General features: G+C 44.4%; 1 protein-coding gene across 1 annotated transcript in view; it reads right to left on the reverse strand.

Moving 5' to 3' along the window:
- LOC112227470 (zinc finger homeobox protein 4) overlaps nt 1-10,000 on the reverse strand; it is a 200,088-nt gene that overhangs the window by 148,624 nt on the left and 41,464 nt on the right. Inside the window, 1 exon segment of the mRNA XM_042308748.1 lies at nt 1-1,595. This exon segment is cut by the window's left edge and continues 806 nt beyond it. Within this exon segment, the coding sequence (XP_042164682.1) occupies nt 1-1,549 (1,549 nt within the window). The 5' untranslated portion in view covers nt 1,550-1,595.

Below are 10,000 nucleotides of genomic sequence, written 5' to 3' on the forward strand. Positions count from 1 at the left end.
CGGGAGAATCCCGCTCCAAGACAGTCGCCATGGGAGATGAGTGAATAAGGGAAGCAGAACTGGCGGGGGTTCTGAGGGAGGTTCCGGTCACACCCCCGAGATTTGGATGGGTCTCGGCCTTTGGCATTGGTGGGGTTCTAGGGGTTTGGTTGGCAGGGTTAGAGCTCGCGCTCCCTTTCAGGAAAGCAAACCCGGCCTGGAGGGAATCAGTGTTCTCAGCATGGAACGCGTTCCACAGGCCGTGGAACCCTGAATCGGGACCCAGGAAGCTAGCGGCAGTAGAAAAGTGGGGTAGCACAGAGTTGGTGGATTTTTTTGGTTCCAGAAAGCTTATAAGAGGTTCTTTGTCCTTGCCAATCCCCTGGATGATGGCAGAGACGTGCTTGTTGCTCAGGAGCTTCTGCTCCTGCTCGTTGAGCGTCATCCGGTGGTCGTGGACGGCATGCGTCACAAACGACCGGCTGTAGCCAAACGACAGCTTGCAGAGGAAACACATGAGCACTGGCTTCCTCTGTCCATCACTCACACAGCCCTGGAACTTGGACAAGTCCACATTGTTGGGAACATCTTTGGACACACAAGAGTTTTTGGCTGCGCCGTCGACCGTCAAATAGTCTTTGTCGTTCTTGTGGCGAAGGTCGTAGACGCGGAAACTGTGCAACACCGGGCCGCTGGCGCCTACGAATGCTGAGGTATTTGGGAACGAAGATTTTGCCACTGGGTCACCCAGGAATGCTTTCCCGAGGGATGACGCAATGTGGAAAGTGTTGATGACCTGTGGGCAGAAGGACATGGGTGCAGTTGCAGGCAGCTCCGGCTGGTCCTGATCCCCCCCATGGGTTGTCAAACCGCTATGTGCATTATTGGTGGCAGCGGTGGGATTGTGGGGGCTGAGGGACAGAAGCCCCTGGGAGGCACCACTGCGATGCTCTTTGGAGTCCTCCAGGATGAAGGCAGATCCGTCGGGCTGGTAGACGATCTCGCCGCACAGGTTCTCCACGTCACTATCTTCTAACTCATCCTCCATCTCGCTGTCTCTTTCACACACCTCCGCCACTACATCAGGCTTCCCCTCTCCCTCACTCTTGCCCTCCTCCTCCTCCTCTTCCCGCCCTGCTGCGTTAAGCAGACGAGTGTTGGGGCAGTGGTGCTCCATGTACTGCTGTAAACTGGAGAAGGAGGTGGAACATTCGTTACAGGGGATCTCCTTCACTGGGGCCACCAGCGAAGCAGTAGTGTGGGCATGGTCCGTACCCAATACAATAATCCCGGTCCCGGTAACAGTCCCGTTTCCAGTAAAGCTTTCTATGCGGCTGTGCTGCTCATTCTTCAGCGGGCTGCCGGTGTCTGTGGTATTATTGGGGGAAGCTGGGCTGTGCTCTGGTGCAGCGGCGGTGTGATTGGTGTCAGAGTTGGGATCCATCCCAGCGGCAACTGCAGATCGGTCTCTCTCGGTCTTCTCTGCGTCACGCGGCCCTGTTGGCAGCAACAACAGCTTCTGACCATTTTCCTGCCGCAAGACCATAGAAGGGGAGTCACAGGTTGCCATGGCGACCTCTACATGGGGCTCTCATCTCATCCAGCCGGACAGGGACCTAAAGAGAAAAAGAGAATGTCTTTACAAAAGTATTACAGCAATAGCAATCACACTGTTTATCATTAACGGTCAATGAAAGAACAAACAGAACGTCCCGCACCCATAATTCCATAATGGATGTGACAATTGAACACTGACTGCCAGGGAAGGTCTACCACAGAGCCATCAGTTAAAGGAGCCGCCTGACAACCTGTGAAAAGAGAAAATCCAATATAAACTATAGATCTGAGTGGCTCTGTCTTAGAGCAGACAGCCAGAGCCCATCGCCTGCCCTTGAAAACTAGTGAACAAGTTTCACTGCTTTCCTCTCTCTCTCTCTCTCTCTGACCACTCACTGATTAAAATGCCCTGGAAACAGAGGGAGGAGCGAACGAATGTGACTGATCCCTCGCTCTGGCCATGAAAGAAGGAGAAGAGTAAAGGAGCGAAGGAGAGAAAAGTCTCTCAGGCTCCTGTGTCGGTAAGAAAATCAGCTTAGCCTAAATCTGGGCCTGGTAAAGATCCCTCAGCAGGTAGATAAAACTCCCTGATTAACACACCAGCGTCATTCATTAAACCTCATCCCCAAGCCCTGCCCAAGCCCTCGCAAAGCCCTGCCCAAGCCCTGTCCACACTGGCCAGCGACCAACAGTACACTAAAAAGATCCCTGGTATAAGAATAATTTATAATGGAGACGTGTCCCTGTAAACCATTGCTTTTGTAAGACAAGCTGTGAATGAACCAACATTCGAATGAGGGTTTAAAATGCAACTGCAACCTTCAAATCCACACACCTGCCACTGCCTGTCTATCGCTCCATGCCCAAATATCTCTCTCTTTCTGTGACACAGAACAAAGCAATTAGTGGATTCAGGTGAAACAAACCACAGCCTGTGGGAGGGAACTATATGGATAGTAAAGCGTGAGGGTTGAAATCAAGTGTGTGTGTGTGTGTGTGTGTGTGTGTGTGTGTGTGTGTGTGTGTGTGTGTGTGTGTGTGTGTGTGTGTTTGTGTGTGTGTGTGTGTGTGTGCGTGCGTGCGTGCGTGCGTGTGTGTGTGTGTGTGTGTGTGCGTACGTGCGTGCGTGCGTGCGTGCGTGCGTGTGTGTGTGTGTGTGTGTGTGTGTGTGTGTGTGTGTGTGCGTGTGTGTGTGTGTGTGTGTGCGTGTGTGTGTGTGTGCGTGTGTGTGTGTGTGTGTGTGTTTCTGTACCGTAATCAAGTCTAATCGGAGATGGCAGAGAGATGATACCATGTAGAATAGTACAGATGCAAAAAAATGATCGATGAATAAATAGATGACACATCTGAGAAAATGTATTTCTGTGATTAATGTGGAAACAATGGGTTTTAATGCTGAGAGACAGATGTTTGCCTACAGTGTTGAACATGTCTCTCAGTCTAACACACAGGCAGACAGGCTACACAACAATAAAACCCGCTGTTCCTTCACTCTAGTCTAGAAGCACTAAGATATGTCATTTTTACTAAGACACAATTTACCCATTACATTCTCCAAACATAAAATCGCAAATCTGACCAGTTAGTCAAGTCAGGTCAACTTCATTCCGGCTTCTGTACCATCCTGATTTAAGAAGCTTACAGGGAACATATGATGGAGTCTGAACCTGTTTAGTAGCAACGGGCGTTAAGTGCTAATATGAAAGAGACTAGAGGATTCATTCCTTGTCCTTTTGCTTCTCCTTTCCTCAGTAACAGCCAATGATGTGTGTGTTGGACATAAAAAAGTTGGTTTTACAGGAATGATGTATATTCTCTGAAGACTTAGCGTTGAGACATGTCTTGGAGACGTACCTATCTCTACACTGCATAAGACTCGCCACACATCCATCGACAGTCATCTAAGGTCAGTTTTGTGTTCCCCACTATAGTTAAGGTTAGAATTTGGGAAGGGTCAAGTTGATCTGAGATCTGTGCTCACAGGCAATTCCTACACATAGCGCGCTAACAACTAGTTAATGCTACATATATCTAGTAAACCTACTGCCAGTGCACTTTTGCAAGCAGATCCAAAATTAACATTAGTATTAGCAGGTAAAGTGTGTTCATCCATCTTACCCAGGTGTTAAACTAAAGTAGCATTGAGGCTAATGCAGGTAATGTATGTTAATCCATCTAACCCAGGTGTTAAACTAAAGTAGCATTGAGGCTAATGCAGGTATAGTGTGTTCATCCATCTAACCCAGGTTTTAAAGTAGCATTGAGGCTAATGCATTTAAAGTGTGTTATATCTCTACATTAGATGTCTGGCTTCTGTCACAACACAATCACTGTTTCACAGCACAGGAACTAGTAAAGTAGGATTACAACTAAAACTTCAGTTAGCTCTCTGCGCACAATATTTGAGAAGTGCTTTACAAATAACGTTGTTGAAGTCGTTCCCAGGATTGTCCCCTTATGAATATCAATCTACCAAGGTTTAATTTTTGTTTGATAAAATCAGAACTCCTCTTTTTTCTTTATTTTCTCTGACAACTTTCTGAGCAGCAGCTTTCTAAACCCAGATCAAGTTACTGCAGTGTTTAGTAACCTCAGTGTTCTCCTCTCCTCCTCCTCATGTTATTAGTCTCCAACAGCAACGAGAGAGAGAGAGAGGGAGAGGGAGAGGGAGAGAGAGAGAGAGAGAGAGAGAGAGAGAGAGAGAGAGAGAGAGAGAGAGAGAGAGAGAGAGGGAGAGGGAGAGAGAGAGGCCAACTTTCCCCTGGTTTGAAACAGTTCCTTTTCCCTACTAGAACAAAGTGATGGCTGGGACGAGTCCTACCTTTAGTTTTTAATTAAGCCTGCCTTTCCCTGGCGTCCCCTGAACACACACAAACACACACACACTGTGAAGTGATTAAAGAAGTGTCTGATCTGATGCTGAGAGAGAAATAATAGCAGTGGAATGCTAACCAGACCCCAGCGTTAAGAGGGCTAAAAGATTCCTAGGCCTATTGCTGTTCCTCCCTCCTCCTCCCTCTCTCCCTCACTCCCTCTCTCCTTCTCTCCTTCACTCCTTCTCTCCCTCACTCCCTCTCTCCCTCACTCCCTCTCTCCCTCACTCCCTCTCTCCCTCTCTCCCTCACTCCCTCTCTCCCTCACTCCCTCTCTCCCTCACTCCCTCTCTCTCCCTCTCTCCCTCACTCCCTCTCTCCCTCTCTCCCTCTCTCCCTCTCTCCCTCACTCCCTCTCTCCCTCCCTCCCCTCACTCCCTCTCCCTCCCTCACTCCCTCACTCCCTCTCTCTCTCCCTCACTCCCTCTCTCCCTCACTCCCTCACTCCCTCTCTCCCTCACTCCCCCTCACTCCCTCTCTCCCTCTCTCCCTCACTCCCTCACTCCCTTACTCCCTCTCTCCCTCACTCCCTCACTCCCTCTCCCCTCTCTCCCTCACTCCCTCTCTCCCTCACTCCCTCACTCCCTCTCTCCCTCACTCCCTCTCTCCCTCACTCCCTCTCTCTCCTCTCTCCCTCTCTCCTTCTCTCCCACTCTCCCTCTCTCCCTTACTCCCTCTCCCTCACTCCCTCACTCCCTCTCTCCACACTCCCTCACTCCCTCTCTCACACACTCCCTCACTCCCTCTCTCCCTCACTCCCACCATTATATACAACATCTAATACTTTATACATGTACCACCATAATATACAACATCTAATACTATATACCCATACCACCATTATATACAACATCTAATACTTTATACCTGTACCACCATAATATACATTATACAACATCTAATACTTTATACCTGTACCATAATATACATCATCTAATACTATATAACCGTACCACCATAAAATACAACATCTAATACTGTATACTGTACCTGTATCACCATAATATACATATATTGCTTTATTTGTGTATCATATAATACAACATCTAATACTTGATAACTGTACCATAATATACAACATCTAATACTTTATACCTGTATCATATAATACAACATCTAATACTATATACCTGTACCACCATAATATACAACATCTAATACTTTATACATGTACCACCATAATATACAACATCTAATACTATATACCCGTACCACCATAATATACAACATCTAATACTTTATACCTGTACCACCATAATATACATCATCTAATACTATATAACCGTACCACCATAATATACAACATCTAATACTATATATACCCGTACCAACATAATATACAACATCTAATACTATATATACCCGTACCACCATAATATACAACATCTAATACTATATATATACCCGTACCACCATAATATACAACATCTAATACTATATATACTCGTACCACCATAATATACAACATCTAATACTTTATACCTCTACCACCATAATATACAACATCTAATACTTTATACCAGTACCATAATATACAATATCTAATACTTAATACCTGTACCATAATATACAACATCTAATACTATATCCGTACCACCATAATATACAACATCTAATACTTTATACCTGTACCACCATAATATACAATATACAACATCTAATACTTTATACCTGTACCATAATATACAACATCTAATACTATATAACCGTACCACCACAATATACAACATCTAATACTATATATACCCGTACCACCATAATATACAACATCTAATAATATATATCCGTACCACCATAATATACAACATCTAATACTATGTATAACCGTACCACCATAATATACAACATCTAATACTATATATACCCATACCACCATAATATACAACATCTAATACTTTATACCTCTACCACCATAATATACAACATCTAATACTTTATACCTGTACCATAATATACAATATCTAATACTTTATACCTGTACCATTATATACAACATCTAAAACTTAATACATGTACCACCATAATATACAACAGAGATCATCAACTAGATCCAGCCGCGGGCCAATTTCTTCTTGAGCTAATGGTCAGGGAGCCTGAACATAATTACAAATTATATGTACACTGCAAATGAACCGCAAGAAGCCCAAACATATATAAAACTGCAATAAAACATCATAATTTCAAACCTTGCTTGTATTTGTTTACGATCACGTGTCTCTCTATTATTTGTAGAAATACTTGGAAACCGATTTCTTGAAGCTGATTTCCTGTTTTCTTTTTACAGTTTTTTATACAAAACAAGTGTGACAGCCTGTAATTCGCAGAGAAGAAAAGATTAAAAGGCTAACTTCATGTCAAGATAAACAGCACATCCATGTGTGTGTGTGTGTGTGTGTGTGTGTGTGTGTGTGTGTGTGTGTGTGTGTGTGTGTGTGTGTGTGTGTGTGTGTGTGTGTGTGTGTGTGTGTGTGTGTGTGTGTGTGTTTTTTCCCTCTCTGTTAGCTAAGGTTACCCCAGTCTAAGCAAGAGGCCTCTCCCCAAAATCTAATCCTCCATCAAGATGTCATAGAGTGTTAGTAAAAGACAAAGGAGAGTTCCAGAGTGAGACCAAAGCTCTGAATAGAACTCCACGGTTAATTCTGACTGTTTATTTGTTGTCATCTAGAAACAAAATGGTGAAAAACCCATCAAGAAAGAATGATCTTCTCCTGGTGAAGGGGTGCACTGGCTGCATCAAAGGATACAGAGACACACTCTGTCTAAAGCCTAAAAGAAAGAACGAGAGAAAACTTCAAAAGGAGGGAGGGGGGGAGGGAGGGAGGGAGGGAGGGAGGGAGGGAGGGAGGGAGGGAGGGAGGGAGGGAGGGAGGGAGGGAGGGAGGGAGGGAGGGGATCTCTTCGTTTTGACTCCCATAAAGGTTTTCATGCCACCTCTGTTTGTTGCCTGAAGGCATAATGTTAGAGACACAACCACACCTCAACAAAACATGTTCTGACTAACACAGGAGTCCAACAAATTACCTTCTCCGCAAAATGACTTTTAACGAATAAAATAAGACGACAACAACATAAGACCTGCATGTGATCAAGGAGACATTGAAGAGAGCAGAGAAGGGAAGTGGAGTTTGTACGTGTGCCAAGTGTGTGTGTGCCAGGTTCTCATCATCTGCATGATGAAAGGTAAATTGGCCTCTATAGTTCCAGGTGTAACAGTATACCTGACTACCTGCAGGGACCGACATGTCCTTTCATTGTTGTAGAAAATACCTGAATACCAGGTTAGGAATAGAGAGACACACAACTCTAATGCGCTAGGTAGAATACACTTCTTAACCACAAATCTAGGATCAGATGAACCCACCCTCAATCCTAACCTTCACCATTAGGTGGATGGGAAAATATCTGACGTCGTACAGGGAGAGTGGTAGGTAGCCTAGCAGCAGGTAGCCTAGCAGCAGGTAGCCTAGTGGCAGGTAGCCAAGCGGCAGGTAGAAGCAGGTAGCCTAGCGGCAGGTAGCAGCAAGTAGCCTAGCAGCAGGTAGCCTAGTGGCACGTAGCCTAGCAGCAGGTAAAAGCAGGTAGCCTAGCGACAGGTAGCCTAGCAGTAGGTAGCCTAGCAACAGGTAGCGGCAGGTAGCCTAGCAGCAGGTAGCAGCAGGTAGCCTAGTGGCAGGTAGCCTAGCAGCAGTTAGCCAAGCGGCAGGTAGCCTAGCAGCAGCTAGCAGCAGGTAGCCTGAGCTGCCAAGGTGGAATAATCTGCGGTTCTGTTATTGAGCAAGGCAGTTAACTTCTATGGATATAGGGGGCGCTCTTTTAATTTATGGATAAAAAAACGTGCCCGTTTTAAGCGCAATATTTTGTCACGAAAAGATGCTCGACTATGCATATAATTGGCAGCTTTGGAAAGAAAACACTCTAAGGTTTCCAAAACTGCAAAGATATCATCTGTGAGTGCCACAGAACTCATGCTACAGTTGAAACCAAGATGAAACTTCAACCAGGAAATGGGCAGAATTTTTGAAGCTCTGTTTCCCATAGTCTCCTTATATGGCTGTGAATGCGCCGGGAATGAGCCTGCCCTTTCTATCGTTTCTCCAAGGTGTCTGCAGCATTGTGACGTATTTGTAGGCATATCATTGGAAGATTGGCCATAAGAGACTACATTTACCAGGGGTCCGCCCGCTGTCCTTTGTCTAAATTGGTGCGTAATCTACAAGCTGCACGCAGTCATCCAGTGATTGAGAGGAGAGAGGAGGCTTTCAACGAACGATATATCATGAAGAGATATGTGAAAAACACCTTGAGGATTGATTCTAAACAACGTTTACCATGTTTCAGTCGATATTATGGAGTTAATTTGGAAAAAAGTTCGGCGTTTTGAAGACTGAAATTTCGTTTTTTTTTGGTAGCAAACGTGACGCACCAAACGGAGCAATTTCTCCTAAACAAATAATCTTTCAGGAAAAACTGAGCATTTGCTATCTAACTGAGAGTCTCCTCATTGAAAACATCTGAAGTTCTTCAAAGGTAATGATTTTATTTGAATGATTCTGGTTTTTGTGAAAATGTTGCCTGCTGATGCTAACGCTGAATGCTACCCTAAATGCTACGCTAGCTGCGCTAGCTGTTACACAAATGCTTGTTTTGCTATAGTTGAGAAGCATATTTTGAAAATCTAAGATGACAGTGTTGTTAACAAAAGGCTAAGCTTGAGAGCTAGCATATTAACCTCTTACGTCGACCCCCTACTTTTTCGAACATTCTGTTAAAAATCGCGCAACATTTCAGCGTCCTGCTACTCATGCCAGGAATATAGTATATGCATATGATTAGTATGTGTGGATAGAAAACACTCTGACGTTTCTAAAACTGGTTAAATCACGGCTGTGACTATAACAGAGCGTGTGTTTCATCGAAACGTGTGTGTGTTTTAGTGTGTGTGTTTCATTGCAAGAAAATCTGGTCACTGAAAACTGAAAAAAGTATCAATGCGCCACTTGCATGTATTGTTGAATGGAAACTAAATTAAATGGGGCCGAGATTGCAATTCCTACAGCTTCCACACGATGTCGCCAGTCTCGTCATTTGCGGTGCCTTTGTTTCTTGGTCAAACGTACTAGAGAGATCACTTTCCATCCGGTCTCAGACAGGAAGTTTTGGAAGAAAGATTTTGGAAGATGATTTGAAATCGTGGAGCTATTGAATACACATCGCCCCGTGATCAATTTGATAGATTATTAACTTTTACTGATACCTAAAGTTGGATTACAAAAGTATTTCGAAGTGTTTTGTGAAAGTTTATCGTCGACTTTTTTAATTTAAAAAAATGACGTAGCGTTTTCAAACTGTGTTTTTTTATGAATCACACAGTTTCCATAGATGGCTATTTTGGGTATATATGGACCGATTTAATCGAAAAAAAAAGACCCAATAGTGATGTTTATGGGACATATAGGAGTGCCAACAAAGAAGCTCGTCAAAGGTAATGAAAGTTTTATATTTTATTTCTGCGTTGTGTAGCGCCGGCTACGCGAATTCTTTTGTTTACGTCGCATTCAGGTATTTCGGGGTGTTGCATGCTATCAGATAAT

Source organism: Oncorhynchus tshawytscha, linkage group LG29, assembly GCF_018296145.1.
Source record: "Oncorhynchus tshawytscha isolate Ot180627B linkage group LG29, Otsh_v2.0, whole genome shotgun sequence".
NCBI lineage: Eukaryota > Metazoa > Chordata > Actinopteri > Salmoniformes > Salmonidae > Oncorhynchus > Oncorhynchus tshawytscha.